This window comes from Capricornis sumatraensis, chromosome 14 (genome assembly GCF_032405125.1).
Source record: "Capricornis sumatraensis isolate serow.1 chromosome 14, serow.2, whole genome shotgun sequence".
Classification (NCBI taxonomy): Eukaryota; Metazoa; Chordata; class Mammalia; order Artiodactyla; family Bovidae; genus Capricornis; species Capricornis sumatraensis.
In genome coordinates this window covers 54,724,118-54,751,936 of record NC_091082.1, presented here as the reverse complement: position 1 = coordinate 54,751,936, position 27,819 = coordinate 54,724,118, and the positions used below count along the sequence as shown (strand labels likewise).

The 27,819-nt window shown below is 46.3% G+C and overlaps 1 protein-coding gene across 1 annotated transcript in view; it reads right to left on the bottom strand.

The window, feature by feature from the left end:
• Positions 1 to 27,819, bottom strand: part of NPHP4 (nephrocystin 4) — a 136,862-nt gene that overhangs the window by 48,177 nt on the left and 60,866 nt on the right. The window contains exons 10-15 of the mRNA XM_068986323.1: positions 25,279 to 25,417; positions 10,848 to 10,909; positions 9,337 to 9,438; positions 7,922 to 8,070; positions 7,574 to 7,765; positions 6,950 to 7,137 (exon numbers count right to left, since the gene is read on the bottom strand). Of these exons, the coding sequence (XP_068842424.1) occupies positions 6,950 to 7,137; positions 7,574 to 7,765; positions 7,922 to 8,070; positions 9,337 to 9,438; positions 10,848 to 10,909; positions 25,279 to 25,417 (832 nt within the window). The remainder of the gene's footprint in view (positions 1 to 6,949; positions 7,138 to 7,573; positions 7,766 to 7,921; positions 8,071 to 9,336; positions 9,439 to 10,847; positions 10,910 to 25,278; positions 25,418 to 27,819) is intronic.

Here is a 27,819-nt window from a genome sequence, read left to right as displayed (position 1 = left end):
TAGGGAAACAATGAAAACTGTGACAGACTTATTTTGATCTGTCAAAATCACTGCAGATGGTGACTGCAGCCATGAAATTAAAAGATGCTTGCTCCTTGGAAGAAAAACTATGACCAACCTAGACAGTGTGTTAAAAAGCAGAGACACTACAAAAGCTGACAAAGGTCCATCTAGTCAAAGCCATGGGTTTTCCAGTAGTCATGTATAGATGTGAGAGATGGACCATAAAGAAAGCTGAGCACCAAAAAAACAATGCTCTGAACTGTGGTGTTGGAGAAGACTGATGAGAGTCCCTTGGACTCCAAGGAGATGAAACCAGTCAGTCCTAAAGGAAATCAGTCCTGAATATTCATTGGAAGGACGGATGCTGAAGCTGAAATTTCAATACTTTGGCCACCTGAAGTGAAGAACTGACTCATTGGAAAAGACCTCGATGCTGGGAAAGATTGAAGCCAAGAGAAGGGGACAACAGGATGATATGGTTCGATGGCATCATCAACTCGATGGACATGAGTTTGAGCAAGCTTCGGGAGTTAGCCTGGCATGCTTGCAGTCCATGGGGTTGCAAAGAGTCAGACACAACTGAGCAACTGAACTAAACTGAACTGACGGGGACAGGAAGTATATGGGGACTCCTGACTATCTGCTCACTTTCTCTATAAATCTAAAACTGCTCTGACAAATAAAATCTATCAATTTTATAAAATCCATGGAACAGTGCACTTTGTTGCAGGCATGCTATATTAGGTTGGCCAAAAAGCATCATAGCTTTTTTCCATAACATCTGGTGGAAAGTCTGAACAAACTCTTGAACCAACCCAATATTTCAACAACAAAAGAAAACAAGTCTTAAGTGAGGGCCATGAAAGTGCCAGTGCTCAACCAGCACAACTTCTGGAGCCTAGAGGGGCATCCACAGAGGACCCCTGAGTTCAAGCTGCTGAAGGAAGAAGCCCAGACCTGCCCCGTCAGAGGCATCTTTCGCCGAGACTCAGCTGTATAAGAAATTGTAAAGCCTTTCTGGACTTTAAGATTAATTTTAGACTTTGAATTTTAATTCACCCTGACAAGAAAAATTTGATTTTGGAGTTTAATTTCTTTGGACTTCCACTTGCAGGGAAATTTAATTTTTGGACTAATTTCTCTCTGGGCAATTCCTAATGGAAAGGGGTTTATAGTCAAATCAGGAGCACCTCTAAGTGACTGGCTTTTTTTATTGAATTATCTTCAGGCTATCATTTAACCTCACAGCAGAATCTCTGATGAGCTAAACTGGATCAAGGGACTGGATAGAACTTAGAATGGGAAATAGGGAATGAATTCTCAGCAACGGGTGCAGAGGAGCCTTGAAATCTATGCATTATTCTGGTCCAATTCAAAGCCTTCTGAGGACATAAGCTATATAACCTATCCACCACTGGTTCTGAAGGACAGGCAAAGGAAAGATGGTTGGTTTGGGAGAAGTGGTCCCAGGGAGGCTGGGAAACCTCCCCCATGATGACTCCTCCCACAAGGAAGGCCACACCCCCACTGACCATACCCTCAACAGTTGAGCTCAAGAGGTAGAGAGAATGAAATGCAAGAAGGTTGCAGGAGCCCATCCTTTCCCAGCCCCACCTCTCCACAAAGGGGCCTCCTGTGCCCACCCTCTGCTCAGCACATACCCCTGCCCAGAGCAAAATTAGCTCACAGGCTAGGGGGTTTGGCAGAAAGAACAGGGCCTGAGCTACTCACCCTTTCCCCTGACTATTCTTTTCAGATTTATCCACAGGAAGAGAGGATGCTGTGGTCCACAGGCAAAAGGGGGCAGCAGCTCTGCCCCGAGGATCAAGGCTGACAGCGGCTGCCAGCCTGACCTCTCCCTGCCACTCACCTGATGGGGGGTCAGCAAGCCTAGCTTTCAGACTAGCGCCACCCCACACCTGTTCTGACACTCCCCACTGATGCTGACCTTGGACAAGGGGAGCAGAGCATCACCTGTGTACCCATGAGCCCTAGCGCGTAACAATCTGGCCGACCCTTCGCACTACTTCTTTGTTTTCCAACCATTTATATTCATTTTTAAATTTCTTTCCTTCTACTTTTATTTGGTTTATTCTGTTTTTCTTTTTTTTTTTTCCACCAAACTTCCTGAGCTGAACAATTCAGTTCAGTCCACTCAGTTGTGTCTGACTCTTTGCACCCATGGACTGCAGCACGCCAGGCTTCCCTGTCCATCACCAACTTCTGGAGCTTGCTTAGACTCATGGCATCGAGTCAGTGATGCCATCTAACCATCTCATCCTCTGTCATCCCCTTCTCCTCCCACCTTCAATCCTTCCCAGCATCAGAATGTTTTCCAATGTGTCACTTCTTCGAATCAGGTGGCCAAAGTATTCGAGTTTCAGCTTCAGCATCAGTCCTTCCAATGAATATTCAGGACTGATTTCCTTTAGGACTGACTGGTTTGATCTCCTTTCAGTCCAAGGAACTCCAAACATCGATTCTTTGGTGCTCAGCTTTCTTTATGGTCCAACTGTCACATCCATACATGACTACTGGAAAAACCATAGCCTTGACTATACAGATCTTGTTGGCAAAATAATGTCTCTGGTTTTTAATATGCTGTCTAGGTTGGTCATAGCTTGTCTTCCAAGGAGCAAGCATCTTTTAATTTCATGGCTGCAGTCACCATCTGCAGTGATTTTGGAACCCTAGAAAATAAAGTCTCTGACTGTTTCCATTGTTTCCCCATCTATTTACATGAAGTGATGGGACCAGATGACATGATCTTAGTCTTTTGAATGTTGAGTTTTAAGCCAGCTTTTTCACTCTCCTCTTTCACTTTCATCAAGAGACTTTTTAGTTCTTCTTCACTTTCTGCCATAAGTGTGGTGTCATCTGTGTATCTGAAGTTATTGATATTTCTCCCAGCAATCTTAATTCCAGTTTGTGCTTCATCGAGCTCTGCATTTCATATGATGTACTCTGCATAGAAGTTAAATAAGCAGGGTGACAATATACTGCCTTGATGTACTCCTTTCCCAATTTAGAACCAGTCTGTTGTTCTATGTCCAGTTCTAACTGTTGCTTCTTGACCTGCATACAGATTACTCAAGAGGCAAGTCAGGTGGTCTGGTATTCCCATCTCTTGAAGAATTTTCCACAGTTCGTTGTGATCCACACAGTCAAAGGCTTTGGTATAATCAATAAAGCAGAAATAGATGTTTTTCTGGAATTCTCTTGCTTTTTTCAATGATCCAGCAGATGTTGGCAATTTGATCTCTGGTTCCTCTGCCTTTTCTAAATCCAGTTTGAACATCTGAAAGTTTACAATTCATGTACTACTGAAGTCTCTCACTTGGAGAATTTTCAGCATTACTTTACTAGCATGTGAGATGAGTGCAATTGTGCGGTAGTTTGAACATTCTCTGGCATTGCCTTTCTTTGGGATTGGGATGAAAACGGACCTTTTCCAGTCCTGCAGCCACTGCTGAGTTTTCCAAATTTGCTGGCATATTGAGTGCAGCACTTTCACAGCACCATCCTTTAGGATTTTAAATAGCTCAACTGGAATTCCATCACCTCCACTAGCTTTGTTCATAGTGATGCTTCCTAAGGACCAGTTGACTTCACATTCCAGGATGTCTGGCTCTAGATGAGTGATCACACCATCGTGATTATCTGGGTCATGAAGATCTTTTTTGTACAGTTCTTCTGTGTATTCTTGCCACCTCTTCTTAATATCTTCTGCTTCTGTTAGATCCATCCCATTTCTGTCCTTTATGTGCCCATCTTTGCATAAAATGTTCCCTTGGTATCTTTAATTTTCTTGAAGAGATCTCTAGTCTTTCCCATTCTATTGCTTTCCTCTATTTCTTTGCACTGATCATTGAGGAAGGCTTTCTTATCATTCCTTGCTGTTCTTTGGAACTCTGCATTCAGATGGGTTATCTTTCCTTTTCTCCTTTGCCTTTCTCTTCTCTTCTTTTCTCAGCTATTTGTAAGGTCTCCTCAGACAACCATTTTGCCCTTTTGCATTTCTTTTTCTTGGGGATGATCTTGATCACGGCCTCCTGTACAATGTCACAAACCTCAGTCCATAGTTCATCAGGCACTCTATCAGATCTAATCCCTTGAATCTATTTCTCACTTCCACTGTATAATTGTAAGGGATTTGATTTAGGTCATACCCGAATGGTCTAGTGATTTTCCCTACTTTCTTCAATTTAAGTCTGAATTTGGCAATAAGATCTTTCTTTATTTAGAAAGATGGTCTTATATGAAAACTGATTATTCCTTAATATGTGTATACATCTTAGGTCACCAAGCAGGTATTCCCATACACCTAATCTCATTTTACAGCATTCTTTGACTATCGTACCTCAAGGTCAGAAATCATTCACGGCCTTTCCCCAAGAAGGTTCAGTGCTCTGTGGTGACCTAAGTGGGAAGGAAATCCAAAAAGAGGAGATATGTGTATATGTATGGCTGATTCACTTTGCTGTACTGTAGAAACTAACAACATTGCAAAGCAACGCTGCTGCTGCTGCTGCTAAGTCGCTTCAGTCGTGTCCGACTCTGTGCGACCCCACAGACGGCAGCCCACCAGGCTCCACCGTCCCTGGGATTCTCCAGGCAAGAACACTGGAGTGGGTTGCCATTTCCTTCTCCAATGCATGAAAGTGAAAAGTGAAAGTGAAGTCGCTCAGTCATGTCCGACTCTTCGCGACCCCATGGACTGCAGCCTACCAGGCTCCTCCGTCCATGGGATTCTCCAGGCAAGAGTACTGGAGTGGGGTGCCATCACCTTTTCTGAAAGCAATGCTACTCCATTAAAAATTAATTTTTAAGAAAGATACTTTCTTCATTCCCAATATAAGCATTTAAAGCTGCAAATTTCCCTGTAACTGCCATTTTACTTATTAGTTTTGATGTACAATATCATTTTTCCATTCAGTTTTAAACAGTCATCTCTATATTGATTTCTTTATTGACCTATGGGAACATTAGAAGTATATTTTAAAATTCAAAAATCCAGCAGTTTGGAGCCTTCTGGGGGAAAGGTAATGAATGATGATTTCTGACCTTGAGGTATGACAGTCAAAGATTGCTGTAAAATTAGATTACATATATGACAATACCTGCTTGGTGACCTAAGATATATACATATATCTATGAATAATCAGTTTGTATAAGTTTTAAAGTACACCTGAAAATAATGTATGTTCTCTAAATTGGTTGTACAGGTTTTATAATACCACCTTTCTAAACTGTATAATATCATCATTAATTTTTTCTGCTTTATCTATCAATTCACTGAGAGAAATGTATCAAAATCTATGATTATAGGTTTGTCAGCTTCTCCCTATAAAGTCCATTAACTAGTCCCTCATATTTGGAGGTTGTGTCTGTTGGAAGTTCACGGACTGAGAGTCATTTTTCCTAGTGAATTACTCTCGATTATTATTTAATAGGTTTCTTGATTCCCAGCAATGCATTTGCCTTGTCACTTTTGTCTGATGTTAATATTGTTAAGCCACTTTCATTTACCATTTTAACACACCTTTCTCCACCTGTTACTTTCTACTCAAGAGGCAGTGGTTGTTCAGACCTCAGCTCTGTCCCTTATGAGCCATGTGACTGGCCAAAGACAACAACATATTTGGTATATTCCAGTCCACTGCAGTGTAAATCCATTAGTTTATAATGATAAGAGAAAAAAAAAAAGCCATTGGAGCCATCTTTGAAGGATACTGGTAACTGTCTGGTTACTTTGAAAATCGGCAAATAAAGGGGGAAACATGCACTATTTTGGCTTCCTTATATGAATTGCACCTCTAGATAACCAAATAGTTGATGAGGAGAAGTTTCTTTTTAAGGAAGCATTCTGGCTGATAAATGAAGAAGTATTCCAGAAATAGTATAAGAAGTAACCAGGTGTCAGCAGAGATGGGGACACACCACCAGTGACAAAGACTCTTTGCCCCATACGAAGAGCATGCATCTGCCCTTGCAGCTAGATCTCACTCCAATTTACAGGAGAAACAGGGATGAGAGGAACACTGCAGAAGCCACCACTGAGCCTTGAAACCAAAGTGCAGGCTCTGGGAGGCTCTAGGGGGCCAGCAACTCTATGACTTCAACAAATAAACTAAAATGAAAAAGCAGGGATGGGAAGGTGATGACAACTACAGGTAGAAAGAGACTCGAGAGGCACACCTTCCCAACATTTGGACCTCAGGTCTTGATTTGAACAAACTACTAAAAATTTTTATGAAGTTATTGGGGAAGTGTTAACATTGGCTAGATATTTGCTAATATTAAATCATCATTCTTTTTTGAGTGGGGTAATATTATTGAGTTTCTGTTTCTCAAAAAAAAAAAAAAGACTCTAGGGACTTCCCAGGTGGTCCAGTGTCTAAGACTCCATGCTCCCAATGCAGAGGGCCCGGGTTTAATCCCTGGTCAGGGAACTAGGTCCTGCAAGCCACAACTAAGAGTCTGCATTGCTCAACTAAAGATTCCACATGCTGCAGAGGAGCCTGGCAGGCTACAGTCCCTAGGACTGCAAAGAATTGGACATGACTGAAGAGACTTAGCACGCATGCTGCAATGAAGATCAAAGATCCCGCATGCTTCAACTAAATAATAAAAATTTTTAAATGGTTAAAGCTAAAAGGCTTTTTTAAAAAGACTCTACTTTTTTAGATACACATAAGAGAACATCTAGAGATGAAATTATATGTCTAGGCTATGGTTCAGATAGCCCTGGTTTGGGGAGGGGTCTGGGTGGGATGTCATTGACAATCGTCAGAGCTAATTGGCAGGAGCACTGATTATTCATTGTACTAATCACTCAAATTTTGTACCTGTTTGAAGTTTTTCATTTTTCAGCATGTTTTAATTAATAAAACTCACAGACAGAGCTCAGCACTGGGTTCTCTGTATGCCAGACCCCCAGGCTCACCGGCATCAAAGGAGCCATCCTTCTGGATCTGGGCGAGGATGTGCGACAGGGAGGCAGAGCTGGTCCTCCCCGCATCGGCCAGCTCCACGAGCTGCAGCCGTGGTGTGGTCTCGGGCGGGAAGCGGTAGAACTGGAACGTGAAGTACACAGTCTGAGGCCATGGTGCTGCCTGCTCATCCTGAGGCACCCTGGATCCAACAATACCCCGAGTCAACCAGGCATCCCTGCAGAGAACTGGGCTTTCATCACACGCTTGCGGGGAGACCGCCTCCTCCACCCCCACAGCAGCCACACCGTAATGTCTGGGAACCCTCTGGGAAGTCCCCTTTCAGGCGTGATGGACAGCCCTGCCCTCGGGGCTACACCAGCACCCGAGGACCAGGCAACACGCTGTCCATGTTGTGACTAAGGACCATAGGCGACCGGGTAAAGCAGAGTTTATAGCATTTGGAAATGGCTGGGGGTGGGTCCCAGCCAGACTGAAACAAAGACACAGAGCATTCCGTAATCGCTAAGACTTGATCATAGGTTTCTGCCGGGTCAGAACCACATGGAAGCTTTCCCTCAATGCAAGAAATGCAAAAGCCAGGTAAAGAGTAACAGACGAAATAATCAAGAATTTACCTGCTAAAGGCAAGAAACTGCAGCACTATCTCATTGCCTTGTAGACAGTCCGATTCTTCCTTCTGAGGGCTGAACTTCACGGGGTCTGTAGGGCTCACAGCCTCAGCTGGTTGCTTGTTGGCGTCCAGAATCTCGGGAAAGCCAGCGGACTGCAGCAGTGCCAGGGAGGCCCGTGACAGCTTCCCTCCAGAGCTGGAATGGATGGCCCCCTGAGCCAGCCTCCATGAGAAGGCCAACCGAGGGGCGGGACCTGGACAGTCACCTCTCTGGGAAAACCTGCTGTTCAGGGAGTCACAGGATCTTGATGCACAATGCTTGCCTGGGGTCCCTCCCAGACCTGCTCCTCACCTCCTGGTCTGGGTTCCTGCAATGATCGGGGCATGCACGGGTGTGAAAGGCAGTTCCTGCAAGTGGTCAGCAGCGGACGTTCCCAGGGCTAAGGCTGTCTGGCTCAGGTCAGCCTCCAGGTGAGAGATCCTGCCCTCCAAGGGGAACTCCTGCCAAATACAGTGGGGCCCCAGGTGAGGCCAACAAGAAGCCCCACCCGTAACCAAGGAAGCTGGTTGTGGGGCTCATGGATGAACTGCCCCTGGCACATGGCAAATGAAAACACAGGAGGCTCAGCTGCACTGCAATCTCAGGTAAGTGGTGAATACATTTAGTATAAGCATGTCCTGGGCAATATCTGGGACATACACTAAAAAGTGATTGTTTATGTGAAATTCTAATTCACCTGGGCATCCTGTATTTTATGAGTTGAAAAGCAACAAGGAAGGAACCACTGATTTTATGAACAGGTCAGTAGCCTGGGAGATGCCTGATGCCTGAGAAGGCAAATTAACATTAAAACCATGTCCGTGGAACAGGAAGATGAAACTGTCTCCAGCAATGCAAGGGAGCCTGTGGGACAGAGCCCTCACATGTACAGACGCTCCCTGTCCCCACGTCAGCCAGTGCTCTAGGCACCCACCTGCATCCACCTCCCACTTCTGTCTAAGTGAAGACCTTACTGGGGTCCAGGATACTCTCTCTAGAGCTGGCTTCCCCAGCTTCTCATTTCATTCAGAAGGAGCCCCAAGTGACTTGGTCGCCAGTAACAGAAGAGATGTAAGATCTTCCTGACTACGTGAGCCCAGGGATATTTTGGAATAAGGCATTTCAGCATGAGGATTTTCAGGTAAGTAATCAACTAGAGCCACTTTTCTTCGACAGACTTCCAGGGCAAGACTGAAGTTGGCAGGTGAACCAGGAAACTCTGTGTGGGTCCCCTAAGGCCAGTGGAAGCAAACAGGCCTATTTGGGCCCATTAGCTCCACTGGAATCCGGGGTGGTGAGCTTCACAGACTCCTCTTGCCTCAGACAGGGAGCCAAGCATCCTGGAGGGGGAGCTGGCAGCTTGGATCAGCCTCTAGTTACATCTCCAAGGAAACTTTTCTTTTTCTCTTGTGTTCAGAGGTCTAAGGGCACTTTGTCTCCTCGGGTAGAACAAAGCCAGAAATCAAGCCCTGTGGCAGGATCACCTCCCAAACCAAACCCTTGGTCACCAAGACAGATGGTGGAAGATATCTAGAACCTGGAAAGGAGGAAATGTCCAGCCCCCATCCCTATGCCTGCTTCACAGGGACCCCATGAAGGTATCGGCCACCTCGCCAAGGGCCAGGGCAGCCGGCCAAGACAGAGACTTCAACCGAGTTGGGAGTCTGGAGACATTCTCAGGAAGGAGGCAGGACAGGAGGAAGGGGCGGGCTACTTACCCCTGGGACCAGAGAGGGCACAGGGCTCCCAGGTGGCTGTGATGAGGGTTTGGCCAAGTGGTGGCGCGGAGCCGGGGATGGTGGGGAAGCCGCCAGCTGGGAAAGTGACAGCTGAAGGGAAGAAAGCTTGGGTGAGACAACAAAGGGCACCCCAGTAACTTCACAGAGCCCCTCCCGCCCTCCCAGCACTGACCCTCCGGGGGAAGGAGGACTCTAGTTGTGGCCCCAGGAGGCAGCAAGGTCTGGGATCTCCTGGTCACCAGCGCTCTGGACCAGGCACTGAGTCTAATTGCTTCTACTCTCATCACCAAGAGCTGCAATTAGGTGATCTCTCCCACACTGCAATATGTGAATAAAAATAGCATTAATAAGGAAAAGCAAGTGGAAGGGAAGCCAGGTTCTCTCCACTCAAGCTGCAGGTCTGGTCTCTGAACTTCTTTGGGTTGCATGAGCCCAGGGGTGGCAGTGGCGGTGATGTGGTGGGTGGTGCTGGTACAGAAAGGACCCAGCACATGAAAAGGTGTTAAGGAAATGGGTGGAGAACCCGGGGGACCCGGGCAGCATCTTGGGGCAGAGAGGAATGTAGGGTCAGCTCAGCTCCCCTGGACCCCAGCAGCTATCCTGAGCCTCTCCAGCCTCTGGGGGTGGGCGGTCCAGCACTCAGAGGCACCATGCCAAACACTGCAGGGGATATGGGGACAGGCCAGCAGGGGCCAGGAGGCTGCCCCAAACGTGTCTTCAGGCAAATGCAACATCCACTCTGATCCAGTTTCCAAGCTGCACGGTGCTCGTTAAAGCCCTGTCCTGGGCCAGCCTCAGATACTGAACAATTTGACTTTTCTAGAAAGTCAATGTCCAGGATGGTGCTGGCAGACAAGGTCATCAGGAAGACAAACCAGCTCTGATCTCATTCAAACCACGTGGCCAGAGCCAGCCCAGAGCTATGCGCAGACCCATAGCCAGCTCAGGATCCCTGAAGGGTGGCTGCACACTCCCAGACCAGAGGAGGTCTCTGACGGGCCTGCAGGTCAAGGTCCTGTCCCCACCAGCACCAGCTGCTCAGGGCCCCTGCCCAGCTGCTGCCCAGGGACACTGCAGCCCAGCCAGCACCCTCTCCTAGTAGAGAGGTCAGGAGGGCACACCCCAGGGTCTCAAAAGAAAAACCAAGGCTGACCAGTCCTGAAAGATCATTAGCCACCAAACATAACTGCCAGGGAGAACACATTCTGAGTGTGGAAACAGGCCTTCAACGGCAACAGGAGGATGGTTAACAACCACCGGAGCCACTGCCCCGACAGGCAGCTCTGGGACCCGCTGCAGAGACAGGCAGGGGTGGTTGAGGACACACTGGCTGCCATCCCTGGGGGCCCATCCCCTCGGGCTCATCAGGATCCTTCCCACCCACACACGTAAACAGGACATCAAGTGTTCTTAAAGACACCAAGAGGACTTTGCTGCACCCAGAACCTTTAAATACGTGATTTAGAATTCTGAAGCAGACCTCTCAGGAATGGACTTACCCCTGGTCCCACGGGTGAGTCCTGGGGAGCGGTGAGCCCCTGGGACGGCGATGCTGGTGGGCCTGCGAGGAAGCACAGGGGGACAGGGAAGGGACACCAAGAGCCCGGCTCAGTCAGGCCTGGCGCGCATCTCCCCCGACCCCATCCAAGCGGTAACCAGTGCTACAGCCGGGCAGCGGCCACCACACAGTCTCGCTTGGTGGGCAGACCAGCACGTGCTTCTGGGGTCACTGCCTGCAGGACAGAACCCGAGCTCACTCCCCACTTCCATAGCCTCCTTCTCCTGCTCCTGTGGGCACTCCGCCTGTGCTCAGGGAGATGCGAGGCTCTCGGAAGGCTCACCCCTCCTTTCATCCTCTCACACACCCCTGCCTTCAGAGGGCCGGGCTCTGACGTCTGTCCAGACTGGGACTTCCCCAGCTGGGGCCCACTGGCTGTTTAGTTAAATAAGAAACTTCTACGCAGCCGCGCACACACGGCAAATGCCATGGGTGGGGACTCTGCTCTCGCATCGCTCACGGCCCATCCAAGTCTCACTCACTCTAGGGGTGAGAGTGTGGGCATGTTAGTACCAGGAAGAAGCAAGGCCAGTCCTCCTCAGGGTCCCCAGAGCAAGGGTGACCCTGGGTGACGCCAGGCTGGTCCCCACAGTGCCCAAGACGCCAACCTGTGAAGGGAACAGCCACCCCCACGGCGCCATCTCTATCCGCAGAGCGCACTCCCCATGCGGAGGTCCAGGGCAGGGCCAGGCAGGGTTTGCAGCAGGCATGGGTCTCTGTGCTGAAGGAATCCAGACCTCATGAGGCCGAGAACTGGAAGTGCCCCACCTATTTAATCAGGCCCTAGAGTGGTGAGGAGTGCCAGACATGCCCAGAGCCCTAGACTAAGCCACCTTCAAGGCCCAGGCTCAGAAGCCTGGGCTCTGAGCTGCTCACTGATGGTCTCCTGCAGAACACACCCTCAGAGAGCCAGCCCTGACTTCCATCCCTGGGTGACATCTTTTGCTGTCCCCACCACTGCCTCATCTTAGGATGACACGTACCAGGGCACAGAGAGGATGCTCCCGAGGGTGTCACCAGCACAAAAGTCAAGAATCTAACGCCTTATTACTCTGGGAAACACCATGATTACATATTGTCAATGACCCCTCTGCTTTTATATCTATTAAGCAAATGCACCAAAATTCTGACACCACCAGAACATTCAAAAGCAAAATGTGGGTTAGGGAGATGCCAAGTTCCAAAAACTGGAGACAGAGGGCCCTCTAGTGGCCCTCTAGTGGCACCCTCTCGTGCAGGGTGATGAATGGACCTTTGCTCCCTGGTAATTTTGCAGAAAGAATAAAAAGGACAATTCATAACAGGAAGCCAAAGCACCTCACTTAAAGTGACAGCCGCATATCATTAAGATTTCCAGAGGAACCATATAAGTTGGTAAAATATTGAAGCAGGAGAAGTTTCCATCATCAGTTAAACACCAGCAGATATTTGTGTCTTCTGTATTAGGTCTTGGGAGGCAGTGTTTTCAAATGCTTGGAACCTGGGGTGAAGGCGATCACATTAATGTGACGTGAATGTGGCAATAAATCCAAATTAAATAAACCAAATGTCCCATCCGTGCAGATCTGCTGGTCCCCGAATGAGAGCTGAAAAGCAGAAGACGCTTCCACAGAGCACCTGCACCAGAGCTCGATTCCTGAGCTCCCAGCAGCACAAGCATCCCCTCCTGTGTGCTGAGAACACAGCAATAAATCTCTGGGGAAAGAACTAAGGGGTGTGCACCCAGCACCTCTGAATCCCAGAAAGTCACGCTGCGACTCAGTGAACCCCACACACGGGAGTAACACACTCGGCCCATCAGCCAGAAAGAGGCTCAGATCATCTTGAGCCCATAGCTAGCTGCCTTGTGGGGAAGCCCTTCCTGGGGGGTGGGGAGGTGTCTCCTGCCGCTTGAACTGCCACAGCGCTCACCATGCCCTGCTCTGTGGCCAGCAGACCCTCTGCAGGTCGAGGTGGTGAGCTTCCAGAGGATAGGCCAGTTCCCACGGTCAGGAGCTCTATTCAATTGAAGACAGGGAAATGCAGGAAAACCTGGTTATAGCTGGAAGGCAACCGTGTGGTAGAGGCAGCTGAGCTCAGGGAAAGACACGGGACATGAAACTAGGCCCTCAATCCATCGGGTGGCCACCTGAATTCACCCTCTCTTTGAGAGCAGGACCGAGAGATGGGTTCCCTTTGGGGATCACCCTCCCAGCCCTTAATCCTGGGGTCAGCGGGGCTGGAAGTCTGAGCCATCCCGACAGAATGTGTGACCCAGGACAGATGGCCCCTGCCCACATCCCAGTCATTCAGGGTAAAGACAGGGGATGCAGCCGAGTGGGGGACTCCATCTCGGGACTTTGACCGGACAACCGGACAACAGAAGTTCTTCATGCTGGGATTCCTAAGCCCAGGGATGACAGAGAAGCTCCCAGAGCCACCCTGTAAGGAAACCCTGCCAGGAAGGAAGCCAACAGGGACGGGGTGCGGGAGACAGACAGACACACCAAGTCTTCACCACATCACTTAAGTGCCAGGACATAGCCAAGACTCACACGCTCAACAGCCATCTTTCCCTATACTGTATGTACATCCCATTGGTTCTGTTTCTCTAGAGAGCCCTGACTAAACGCTCATTTTACCCACCTTGTTGCTGTTGTTCAATCACTAAGTCGTGTCCGACTTTTTACGACCCCATGGTGTGCAACATCCCAGGCTTCCCTATCCTTCACTACTTCCCGGAGTTTGCCCAAATTGGCCCACTGGTCAAATCTGACCCACAATCTGTGCTTATAAATAAAGTTTTATTAGAACACAAGCATGCTTGTTCATTGACACACCCTCAACGGCTTTCACCAGCAGAGATAAGTAGCCACGACAGAGGTCATCTGGCCCACAAAGCCTAAAATATTTCCTATCTGGCCTTAAAGTCTGCTGACCTCTGCCAGAGATGGAGCTCAAATATGGAAAGAGAAACATAAATCCTGAACATAAGTTAATCAAATCAGGACAGGCCTAACTGTCAAGCTGCCCGCCCACCATTCTCTACCTTACTCTCTAAGAGGAACAGTAGCCCGCCAGGCTCCTCTTCCAAGGAATTCTCCTGCCAAGAATACTGGAGGGGGTAGCCAGCCCGACTCCAGGGCATCTTCCCGACGTAAGGATCGAACCCAGATCTCCAGTATTGCAGGAGGATTCTTTACCATCTGAGTCATCAGGGAAGCCCCTTTATTTTTAGACCAGTTTCATATTCACAGCAACTGTGAGCAGAAAGGACAGAGAATTCCCATGTATTCCCTGCCCCACAGACACACAGCTTCCTCCACTATCAACACCCCACACCAGAGTGGGACAGCATTCTTTTTGCTGGTCTTTGTTTATTGTCTCTTTTTAAAATGTGACCTCTGTGAGGACAGGAGCCTGGAAGTTTACCTGGACATTACAGACTCTCAGTAGGGTTTTCTGAATGGATGGGGTATGGGGGTCAGTGGTGAGCAAAACTATGTGAATGAACACTCCTTCACTTTCTCTCAAAGTGGTTAATAAGAAATGCTGGGAGCAGGGCCAACACCGAGCTCTGCAGCCAGGCAGGAATCCACTTCCCTAGATGGCAGCACAGGCACAGGTGTGCACCCATCAAGGACTCTGGAGTCAACAGTGCAGTTCAGTTCAGTCGTTCAGTCATGTCCGACTCTTTGCGACCCCATGAATCACAGCATGCCAGGCCTCCCTATCCATCACCAACTCCCAACTCCCGGAGTTTACCCAAACTCATGTCCATCGAGTCGGTGATGCCATCCAGCCATCTCATCCTCTGTCATCCCCTTCTCCTGCCCCCAATCCCTCCCAGCATCAGAGTCTTTTCCAATGAGTCAACTCTTCGCATGAGGTGGCCAAAGTACTGGAGTTTCAGCTTCAGTATCAGTCCTTCCAATGAACACCCAAGACTGATCTCCTTTAGGATGGACTGGTTGGATCTCTTTGCAGTCCATGGGACTCTCAAGAGTCTTCTCCAACACCACAGTTCAAAAGCATCAATTCTTCAGCACTCAACTTCCTTCACAGTCCAACTCTCACATCCATACATGACTACTGAAAAAACCATAGCTTTGACTAGACGGACCTTTGTTGGCAAAGTAATGTCTCTGCTTTTCAATATGATATCTCTGTCTAGGTTGGTCATAACTTTTCTTCCAAGGAGTAAGCGTCTTTTAATTTCATGGCTGCAATCATCATCTGCTGTAATTTTGGAGCCCAAAAAAATAAAGTCTGACACTGTTTCCACTGTTTCCCCATCTATTTCCCATGAAGTGATGGGACCAGATGCCATGATCTTCGTTTTCTGAATGTTGAGCTTGAAGCCAACTTTTTCACTCTCCTCTTTCACTTTCATCAAGAGGCTTTTTAGTTCCTCTTCACTTTCTGCCATAAGGGTGGTGTCATCTGTGTATCTGAGGTTATTGATATTTCTCCTGGCAATCTCGATTCCAGCTTGTGCTTCTTCCAGCCCAGCGTTTCTCATGATGTACTCTGCATAGAAGTTAAATAAGCAGGGTGACAATATACAGCCTTGACGTACTCCTTTTCCTATTTGGAACCAGTCTGTTGTTCCATGTCCAGTTCTAACTGTTGCTTCCTGACCTGCATATAGGTTTCTCAAGAGGCAGGTCAGATGGTCTGGTATTCCCATCCCTTTCAGAATTTTCCACAGTTTATTGTGATTCACACAGTCAAAGGCTTTGGCATAGTCAATAAAGCAGAAATAGATGTTTTTCTGGAACTCTCTTGCTTTTTCCATGATCCAGCAGATGTTGGCAATTTGATCTCTGGTTCCTCTGCCTTTTCTAAACCCAGCTTGAACATCTGGAAGTTCATGGTTCACGTATTGCTGAAGCCTGGCTTGGAGAATTTTGAGCATTATTTTACTAGCATGGGAGATGAGTGCAATTGTGTGGTAGTTTAAGCATTCTTTGGCATTGCCTTTCTTTGGGATTGGAATGAAAACTGACCTTTTCCAGTCCTGTGGTCACTGCTGAGTTTTCCAAATTTGCTGGCATATTGAGTGCAGCACTTTCACAGCACCATCTTTCAGGATTTGAAATAGCTCAACTGGAATTCCATCACCTCCACTAGCTTTGTTCGTAGTGATGCTTTCTAAGGCCCACTTGACTTCACATTCCAGGATGTCTGGCTCTAGGTGAGTGATCACACCATCGTGATTATCTGGGTCATGAAGATCTTTTTTGTACAGTTCTTCTGTGTATTCTTGCCACCTCTTCTTAATATCTTCTGCTCCTGTTAGGTCCATACCATTTCTGTCCTTTATCGAGCCCATCTTTGCATGAAATGTTCCCTTGGTATCCCTAATTTTCTTGAAGAGATCTCTAGTCTTTCCCATTCTGTTGTTTTCCTCTATTTCTTTGCATTGATCGCTGATGAAGGCTTTCTTATCTCTCCTTACTCTTCTTTGGAAGTCTGCATTCAGATGTTTATATTTTTCCTTTTCTCCTTTGCTTTTTGCTTCTCTTCTTTTCACAGCTATTTGTAAGGCCTCCTCAGACAGCCATTTTGCTTTTTCCATTTATTTTCCATGGGGATGGTCTTGATCCCTGTCCTGTACAATGTCACAAACCTCAGTCCATAGTTCATCAGGCACTCTATCAGATCTAGTCCCTTAAATCTATTTCTCACTTCCACTGTATAATCATAAGGAATTTGATTTAGGTCATACCTAAATGGTCTAGTGGTTTTCCCTACTTTCTTCAATTTAAGTCTGAATTTGGCAATAAGGAGTTCATGATCTGAGCCACAGTCAGCTCCTGGTCTTGTTTTTGCTGACTGTATAGAGCTTCTCCACCTTTGGCTGCAAAGAATATAATCAATCTGATTTCAGTGTGGAGTTAACAGTAAGTCTGCACAAATGTTGCATTTGCTCCCGATCTGGTGGTTGCCTTGTTTCCACTGAGATTTGGGATCTGTATTTATTTGGGCCAGTGGTTGAGAGAGGTTATGAACATGTGGCCACTGCCCACCGATGCTGCCAGCTGGGAGGATGACAAGATCAGTGTGGCTGACAGCCAGTATGAAACATGTGCCCCGTTTCCAGGCAGCCCTAAGCACCCTGACCGATCTTCACTCATCTGACCCTCTCTACAGTTCCTGACAGCCTCTGCCCATTTTTCTTTCCAGTTGTTTATCTCCTTCTTGTCGATCTTTCCATCATCGTTCTTCTTTCTAATCTTCTCATTCCTTCAATTAATTTTTAATGGTTTTACTTACTGCAAATATCTTTCAGTCTGAGGAACTGCTTTTTAACTTTGTTTATGGAATCTTCTCTCTTAGAAAATTTTCTTTATATGTTAACATAATCACATTTCTCAATCTTCTCTTTTTGGTTTACACTTTATCTTGTTTAAGGAAGCCTTCCCAACTCCAGGGTCATAAAAACATTCTCCAATTTCTTCCTAAGACTCCTCAAGTGTTCTTTTTCATCTAAATAGTCCTTTCATCCATCTACTTTATAACTGAGGACACTGAGGGACAGACACATGAAGCCACCGGCCTAGCATCATCCAGCTGGCAAGTCTGAATTGTCTTCAAAGCCACTTGCACGCCACTATGTGTCCACTTCCTTGCAGAAACCGCCACACTTTCAGAACTCAGAACACCGGTGTGAAGGTTCAGACATAACAATATGCAGAGACCTATCTCAGTACCCTGACTGCTGTGCAGCACCCACTGTCCAAAGAGACCAGCTCACTCCTCCATCCCCCGACCGGGGCACAGGCGGGTCGTTCCTGCACTGCAGCCATGAGACACAGAGGCCTTTGTGAGCACCCTCATCCAGGCCCCGTGCCACAGGACTAGCTCCTCTTTGCAACAGGCGCCTAGAAATGGCAGTCCTCTGCTGTCAGGCACTAACTGTATGTGTGCACGTGTGTGTGCTCAGTCGCTCAGGCGTGTCCGGCTCTTTGCAACCCCATGGACTATAGCCCACCAGGTTTCTGTCCATGGGATTTCCCAGGCAAACACTGGAGTGGGTTGCCGTTTTATCCTCCAGGGGATCTTCCCAACCCAGGGTACTAACTAAACACTACAAAATTGCTCTTCAAAGTGGTCCCTCTCGGTGTGGTGGGAGGTCCTCTTTTCCCAAATTCTCAACCTCATGCTGTCATTCAGCCAGCTCTTTCCAACACAAGGGAAATGAAATGAGTTCTCATTTTCATTTGCATTTCTCTGATTACTAGTGAAATTGAGCACTTTTTCATACATTTTGGTTATTCTGGTTTCTCCTCTGTGAACTCCTTTTTCATATCCTTTGACCATTTTTCTGTCTTGTCTTTTATTATTCCTTATTGATTTGGGACAGCTCTTTTTATCATTTTTGTTCTCTCTAAAATTCTAATTAAAATTTCTAAAGTTCGGTCTTGTAACCTGTCCAGAATTTATGGTTTGTTATTCTTGTTGTTCAGTCACCAAGTCATGTCTGACTCTTTGCAACCCCAGAGACTGTAGTATTGCAGCTTTCGCTGTCCTTCACCATCTCCCAGAGTTTATTCAAATTCATGTCCATTGAGCCGGTGATGCTATCCAAACATCTCATCCTCTGCCACCCCCTTCTCCTCCTGCCTTCAATCTTTCCCAGCATCAGGGTCTGACCTACTTGCAGTCTGAGGTATGATTTGTATACAATATGAAATTGGGATCTGATTTTCTACTTTCCACAAGGACAGCCAGTACAATGCTGTTAATTGACTGGTGTGCGCTTACTCCCATGGTGGGCGGCATAATAGCAAGCCCCCAACCCAAAGTGTCCACATTCTAATTACCAGAACCATGACTATGTTGTATTAACACTGCCAAGGGAACCAAGGTTGCAGATGGAACTAAGGTTGCTTATCAGCTGACCTTGAGATGCAGAGACTGCCCTGGATGGTAGGGGAGGGGATGGGGGTGCAGTAGGCAATGCAACTATGACAGTCCTGATGACTGAAAGGGAAGCAGGAGGGAGAATCAAAGAGAGATTTAAAACGTAACTCTGAGACTTCCCTGGCATTCCAGTGGCTAAGACTCTGAGCTCCCAGTGCAGGGGGCACCAGTTTGATCCCTGGTCAGGCAACTAGATCTAGCATGCCACATGGCCAAAAATAAATAAACTAAATTAAATGTAACTCTGCTGCCTCTGAAGATGGAAGCAGGGGCTAAAGGTGCAGCTAGTCCCTGGGAGCTGGAAAAGGCAAGGAGACAGATTCTCCTCCAGAGCCTACAGCAGGAACACAGCCCCAAGACCTAGATTTCAGCCTATGAGACCTCTGGACTTCTGATCTCCAGAAATGTGGGGTAGTAAGCTCATGCTGTTTTAAGCAACCAAGCTTATAGTAATTTGTTATAATAATTAAAGGAAAGCAATATGCTCTTTATCTATAATTTGTCATATATCACACTTTTTATCTTGTCCCGTTATCTACTGATCTGTATCTGTAGCAGTGTCACACTGTTCTAGTTACTATAATTTTACGCTAAGTCTGCAAGTGAAGAAAGGGGAAGCCTCTCTTCTTCACAGTTGCCTTGGCCATTCTTGAATGGACTTCCCTGGTGGCTCAGGGGTAAAGAATCTGCCTGCAATGCAGAGACCCGGGTTCGATCCCTGGGTTGGGAAGATCCCCTGGAGAAGGGAAAGGCTACCCCCTCCAGTATTCTTGCCTGGAGAATCGCCATGGACAGAGGAGCCTGGTGGGCTACAGTCCACAGGGTCGCAAAGAGTTGGACACAACTGAGTGACTAAGCATACATACACACATACGCACACATTCTTGAATATGTAATTTTTTAATTTAAAAAGAAAAGAGTACATCTTAAAAGAAAATAAATGCAGTGCACAGCAGAGATGCTTTCTAAGGAGAGGGTGTGAGCCAAAACTCAAAATCATGAAGCAGTGATTCGTGAATCACATGCAGCACAAAGCAGCAAGGAAAAGCTTCAAAACCACTGGACTTATCACCCCTGGGGTGGAGGATTTCAACAGCCTAGAAACTGTCAACAGCAGGCAAAAACTTTACTTCTGACCAAATTCATTCCCCTGACTGAAACAAAAATTATTTAACTAACAAAATACACAAGACAACAGTTTTAATGACATTGTAATTCAGGCAAGAAACGGTCCTAAGGAACTGGAAACAGAAGTAAGCCCTCCGATGGTCCCAAAATAAACATGTTGAGTGATTTTGCAAATTGCAGCGCAGGAAAGGGGAACGCAGAGCACAGTGGACCCTGATCGGAAGGCCGGGCTAAGAGTTCAAGGAGACCAAAGAAACTGAAGCTTGCAGGGATGAGCACAGACAGGAGAGGGGTGCAGAGAGGGAGCTCCCGCCACTTACAGAGGGTCCTTCTAGGATTCAGCAGGTCACTGACTGTGAAACTACCCAAGGATGGGGAAAGAATCACCCCCAAAATTAGAGGGACCAGTACCCTGTGCTCACACAGGGCCAGAAAGAGGCCATTCTCACAGACTGGTGAACTTCATAATTCGAGGACATCAGGCAAAGTACTGAAGGAGGTCTTCTCACTTAGTGAGGAGTAATTAGCTCTAGACTAAATGCCTATGGGGTCCCATCTCACAACTCTTAAAGGCCTAAATGACAACCCTAAATGACGAAATAATTTCCAAAGTTCGGAAGTGTTTACTAGCTACCTGGACTTCCCTGCATGTCCAGTGGTTAAGACTCCAAGTTTCCACTGCAGAAGGAACTAAGAGCCCACATGCCATGGGGTGTGGCAAAAATACATATATATGTCAACTATAAAAATATTTAGCAACCAAAAGGAGAAAACTCACAATATCTGGAATCCAATCAAAAGTTACTGACCATAGAGAAGCTGGAAGATACAACCCAAATCAGGACAAAAATCAATCAATCAAAACTAATGCACAACTGACCAAGATTTTAGAATTGGCAAACAAGGATATTAAAGTAGTGACAAACTTTGTAATGTTATATCCAGATTCTGGTACCTTGAAACTAAACCTAGTTAAAATGAGAATTACTATATGGGTCATTTCACACGATAAAATACTGGAATTTTAATTTTAATTGTTGCACAGGTCTAAGTTCATCTACCTCTGCTACCTTAGGAGAGGAACAAAAAAGCATAAGTGTGTCAGTAGTTATACCTGTATTTCACTTCTGGAGATGAAAACGACAATATCTGTGAGGAGAATGCACTGGGTGGGATTCATGGCTGATCAGATGCTGCAGAAGAAAAGACGAGTGAACCTGAAGATGCAGCAATACAAAGTATCTAGGCCTGGAGCACAGACAGAAAAGACCACACGTAAAGCTGAGCAGAAGCTCAGCAGGGTGGGACTTCCCACAGCTTTGCCACCTGATAGAGCCTCAAGGGAGAAGAGAGAGGAAGACAGAGAAAATAATTGAAGAAGGAATGATCAAAATTGTCCCAACTTTGATTTAAAAAAAAAAAAGAACAGAGATCCAAGAAGTTCCATGAACACCCCCAAAACTAGTTAAAGGACCATTTTGGGAAACAAAGGTAGCAGCACACTAGGAGAGCTGGACTGTGAAGAAAGCTGAGCGCCAAAGAATTGATGCTTTTGAACTGTGGTGTTGGAGAAGACTCTTGAGAGTCCCTTGGACTGCAAGGAGATCCAACCAGTCCATTCTGAAGGAGATCAGCCCTGGGATTTCTTTGGAAGGAATGATGCTAAAGCTGAAACTCCAGTACTTTGGCCACCTCATGCGAAGAGTTGACTCATTAGAAAAGACTTTGATGCTGGGAGGGACTGGGGGCAGGAGGAGAAGGGGATGACTGAGGATGAGATGGCTGGATGGCATCACTGACTCGATGGATGCGAGTCTGAGTGAACTCCGGGAGATGGTGATGGACAGGGAGGCCTGGCGTGCTGCGATTCATGGGGTCGCAAAGAGTCAGACACGACTGAGCGACTGAACTGAACTGAACTGAAGGGACTTCTCTGGAAGTCCATGCTCCCAAGGAAAGGGGCCCAGGTTCGATCCCTGGTCAAGGAACTAGATCCCGCATGCTGCAACTAAGACCCAGTGTTGCCAAATAAATAAATAAAAATAAATATTTTAAATAATAATAAATAAATCTCCTCCAAGCCCCGCATGAAAACAGACAGGGCAGCTGGGAAAGCAAACACAGAGCCCACAGGCCATGCTGACAGCCAGTCAGGCTGGAGAAGCCAACAGGGTCATCCTGTCCTGGCTGACGGTTAATTCAATTAGAAGGCCTTCACACAAGCTGCCTGTTTCCAGTGTCATAACTACACCAAAGTTCAACACGTGGAAATTCCTTTCCAGAAAAAGTACTTATTATTTTTCCATTAACGATAGCTGTAGAGGTTTCTTCTCTAAGAAAATGATCTCTTCAGGTATTTCTAAGGACCAAAGTAAACTATATTTATCACTTTGAACTGCGTTTATTACATTTCGCTACTGTCCTTTTGGGCTTCCCAAGTGGCATTAGTGGTAAAGAACCTTCCTGCCAAAACAGGAGATGTAACAGATTTGTGTTCGATCCTCAGGTAGGGAAAATCCCCTGGAGGAGGGCATGGAAACCCACTCCAGTACTCTTGCCTGGAGAATCCCATGGACAGAGGAACCTGGTGGACTATAGTCCATAGGATCACAAAAAGTTGGACACAACTGAAGCGACTTAGCATGCACAGCACACATTATCCTTTTGAATAGCTTAATTAAAAACCAGAATAATCATGTTTATATCAAATCAGGAAATGCACGTATTTTATAATTTAGGATACTATCTTTCTTTCATACTGACATTTCTTAGAGGTTGGCATTTGTTTTATTTTTAAAATGTATTCTGAATATGTCAAAGAAAGGAAGATACTAGAGTTAAAGAAGGGAATGGGTTTGACATTTTGGTATTTTTTAACTATGTATTCTATACTTTCAATGCATTTAACTTTATCCAATAAAACTGTAAATGCATTCTAAACTAACTCTGGTGGAAAACACATGCCTGCCACCCACCATTCCAGGGGATTCTGGCAGATATTCCGGCAACTTCTCAAGTACAAGCAGTGCTATACATTTCAGTACCACTTATGTGTGTGTGTGTGTGTGTATGTGTGTGTGTTAGTCGCTCAGTCGTGTCTGACTCTTTGCAACTCCATGGACTATAGCCCACCAGGCTCCTCTGTCCATAGGATTCTCCAGGCAAGAATACTGGAGTGGGTTGTCATTCCCTTCTCCAGAGGATCTTCCCAACCCAAGGATCGGATCCAGGTTTCCGGCACTGTAGGCAGATTATTTACCACTGAGTCACCTGGGAAGCCCATCACTTACATAAGATGTAATTATACCTGAGAACATTCTGATAAGCACAAAAAACTGGAAAGAATAAAACAATTAAAAACCACAAATGCAATGCCTTTGTGAGGAAAAAGGAAAATGCTTAATAATACAGTTTGTCCCAAAGCAATAAACTATCAAGTTTTGGTATCTGAATATTTTTAAACATCTCAGAAAATCCTGGAGGACCATGAAGATGAAGGCCAACACATTGAGTCCCAGGACAGAGACACAACTGCGCTGCTGCCACCAACTGTGAGGTTAAAGTCAATGAGACCAGTTGCAAAAAACCAGAATCTCAACTGATAAAAAGTCACTCCCAAACAACAGACTCACTGGCGCCTTTGCACAGCATCCAGGACCTGCTGCCCGAGAGACACTGGCCAGCCCTCCCTAGATACCCAGCAGCATCCATCAGCGGAAAGCCATCTGGATGGAGGACAGATGGAAACTCAGCTCCCCTCTAGGGCTTCCACATTTCCTCATCTCCTACCTTTCTGACTTTCTAACAGCCTAACTGCCCATGATTGAGAATGTTCTTCAGCCAGTGAGATCCTTAGAAGCCAAGAGCTCGGTGCTCTTTCAACCCTCCTGCTAACCTCCCTCTCTTCTCACCACAGGTGGGATTCCCCACCAGGACGCTGGCTTCCTGTCCCTGGGGATAAACTAAGAGGCCCTGAACATACAGTACCAGCCTCAGCAGAAGGAGCTGGTGCAGCCAACATGAAGCTGACAGCGGCAGTCACACACATGGGGACGGGGATGTTGCCGTCCAAGGAAGAGCATTACTTCCTCCATCATCGACGACCCTCCATCCCTTTTTTAAAGCCACACTCTGAAGTTGTGGCCTCCCCACTCCCAGACTGCACACCAAGGAAATAAAAATCACTTTTTAAAAACAACAAACTAAAAAAAAATAAAAAATAAAAACAACAAACTCAAGGCTACATGAACAGTGCAACATAAAGCTGGCAGAAAAGCTATGACAAACCTAGTGAAAGGGAAAGTGTCAGTTGCTCAGTCATGTCCAACTCTTTTCGACCCTGTGGACTATAGCCTGACAGCTCCTCTGTCCATGGAATTCTCCAGGCAAGAATACTGGAGTGGGTAGCCATTCCCTTCTCTAGGGGGATCTTCCCAACCCAGGGATTGAACCCGGGTCTCCCGCATTACAGGCAGATTCTTTACCATCTGAGCCATCAGAGAAGCCTAGACAGCATATTAAAAAGGAGACATCACTTTGCCGACAAAGGTCCATCTAGTCAAAGCTATGGTTTTTCCAGTAGTCATATACAGATGTGACAGCTGTACCACAAAGAAGGCTGAGCACCAAAGAATTAATGCTTTCAAACTGTGGTGCTGGAGAAGACCCTTGAGAGTCCCTTGGACTACAAGGAGATCAAACCAGTCAATCCTAAAGGAAATCAACCCTGAATATTCATTGGAAGGACTGATGCTAAGGCTGAAGCTCCAATCCTTTGGCCACCTGATGTAAAGAGCTGACTCACTGGAAAAGACGCTGATCCTGGGAAAGACTGAAGGCAGGAGGAAAAGGAGGTGGCAGAGGATGAGATGGTTAGATAGCCTCACCAACTCAATGGACATGAATTTGAGGAAACTCTGGAAGACAGTGAAGGACAGAGGAGTCTGGCATGCTATAGTCCATGGAGTTGCATACAGTCTTAGCGACTGATATGACTTAGCAACTGAATGACAACCATAAAGCTGGCAGTCCGTGGCTGTCAGCCAGCCTTTGATTCTTGAGCCCTGAGTCTGCAGACACTCACGAGAGATGCCCCTTTAAGTGTCACCAACAGACCTTTCAAAGCCTTCAGTCAGGGAGCTAACTCATGGCTAAAGCACCAAGTGTTGGGCCAGGCTTTATCACTGTCCAATTCTATACCTCTGTAGTCAGCAAAAACTCAATCAACTGATTCCAGTTAAAGCAATTTACAGCAAGTATCTGATAAACGTCATTTACCTGGGCACACATGGAGCTGTGCCATGAGCTTGAAGACTCAGCTCTCAGCACACACTTACTTGAAGGGGACGTGGGTGGCTTCCTAAAAGACCGCCGCTCTGCCTTGGGGCCGCTTGCACTCCCTGTGAGTATGTCTGGGTGTTCTTCAGGGCTCAGCGAGTACTGGAACTGGACCGTCCCTGACTCCACCTGCTTCACCTACGATGGACCACAACGAGAGAAGTGATGGCTATGCTCCCTCCATCAGCACTGTGTGGTCAGAATAATCCAACCAGGAATATCCGCCCAGTCTTAAAACAATCCGTGTGGATTACCCTCAGTCAAGCGGAAATCAGCAACACTGCTCCAGGTTGAATGCATTCTTACTTAACCTGTGTTATGCTGACTTTTCCTATTTTGAGTTTAAACACACGTAACCACCACCAGCACCAGGTACAGAGCAGCCTCACCACCTAAAACGCTCTCCCATCCTGCGCATACCCACATCCAACAATCACTGAACTGCCCTCCACCCCTGTCTTCGGTCCTACAAATGGGGTCTCATGCTACAGAACCCTTGAGACTGGCTTCTTTCACTCCCTGGTAGGAGGATGAGACTCATCTGTGCAGCAGTGTGTAAGCACAGCCATTCTTTTTCATTACCAAGCAGTCTTCTATCATACCATGTGCCTCAGCATACTTATCCATTCACCCACTTAGAACATATGGGCTGTTTCCAGCTTGAGTGGTTATAAATAGAGCTGCTGGGAACACTGGTGGACATATTTCTGCATGGACATAAGTGTTCATTTCTCCATGTTTCATTTCTCTGAGAGTAGGATTGCTGGGTCATATGGTGCATGTATATTACACGTTGTAGGAAACTGCTAATCTGTGACTTACTTCTGAACTTTGTATTCCGTTCCATTAGTCTATGTGCCAATGCTTTTACTAACAGCACTTTATCTTGATTACCATAGCTTTAATGAAAGTGTTGAAATTGTGTAGCATGAATCCTCCAACTTAACTGTTCTTTTCAAAATTGTTTTGACCCTTCTAATTCCTTTGCTTTTCTATATAAAGTTGCGAATCAGGGACTTCCCTGGTGGTCCAGTGGTTAAGAATCCACCTGACGATGCGGCGGACATGGATTCGATCATCCCTGGTCCAGGAAGATCCCACATGCCAACGGGCACCTAAGTCCACGCACCACAACTGCTGAGCCTGCACCCTGAAGCTATAAAGTAGCTCCTGCTCACCGCAACTAGAGAAGGCCCTCGTGCAGCAACAGAGACCCAGTGCAGCCAAAAATTAATTAAAGCTTAGAATCAGCTTGTCTCTATTAAAAAATCATGTAAGGATTTTGACTGAAATTTCATTAGACCTATAGATCAGTTTGGGAAGAATTTGTATCTTTATCATGTGAGTCTTCCAATCCATTAAGAAGACCCTCCATTATATTTAGGTCTTCTTTGATTCACCTAAGAGTAATCAACGAGAATAATGACAGGCAGCAAAAGGAATGTTTCGGCACACAGATCCTGTACATATTTTGTTAGATTTTATTTCATTGAGGTGGGGGTGCTTTGTAAATAATACTGCTTTTTAGATTTTGCATCCAAACTGTATATATTTTGTTAGTATAAAGAAATGTGACTGATTTTCCATTTGACCTCCTGCTGTGTACTACAATCTCCCTAAACTTACTGTTTATTCTGAGAGTTTCTGATAAATCCTTCAAGATTTCCTACACAGAAAATCATACTGTTTGCACATAAGAAGAGTTTTGTTCCTTCCTTTCCAATCTCTATGTTGTTGTTTTTTTTTTAATTTTGTTTTATCCCTCTATTGTACCGGCTAGAACTTCCCATGCAATGTCAAATAAGATGCTGAATACTATGAGTGGGCATTCTTCACTTGTTCCTGACCTAAGTAAGAGGGAAGTGAAGTGAAGTGAATTCGCTCAGTCGTGTCCGACTCTTTGCAACCCCATGGACTGTAGCCCACCAGGCTTCTCCCTCCATGGGATTCTCCAGGCAAGAGTACTGGAGTGGGTTGCCATTTCCTTCTCCAGGGGATCTTCCCAACTCAGGGATCGAACACAGGTCTCCTGCATTCCAGGCAGACGCTTTAAGTAAGAGGGAAAGCATTCAATTTTTCACCATTAAGCATGATGCTAGCTAAAGAATTTTTGTAGATACTCTTGATCAAGCTGAGGAAGTTCATCATTATTCCTGTTTGCTCAGTTTTTGTCATAAATGGATGCTGAATTTTGTCAAATGCTTTGCCTGCATCTGTTCTTATTATTCACACGGTTTTCCTTCTTTAGGCTGTTAGAGGGAATTACGTTTTCCAATAGAAATACCCTTGCATCCCTGGGATAAGCCAGGGTGTATTATTGGTCATGGTGTATTCTTCTTCTTCTATCCTGTTGGATGGACTTCCCTGGTGGCTCAGATGGTAAAGCATCTGCCTACGATGTGGGAGACCTGGGTTCAATCCCTGGGTCGGGAAGATCTCCTGGAGAAAGAAATGGCAACCCACTCCAGTATTCTTGCCTGGAAAATCCCATGGATGGAGGAGCCTGGTAGGCTACAGTCCATGGGGTGGCAAAGAGTCAG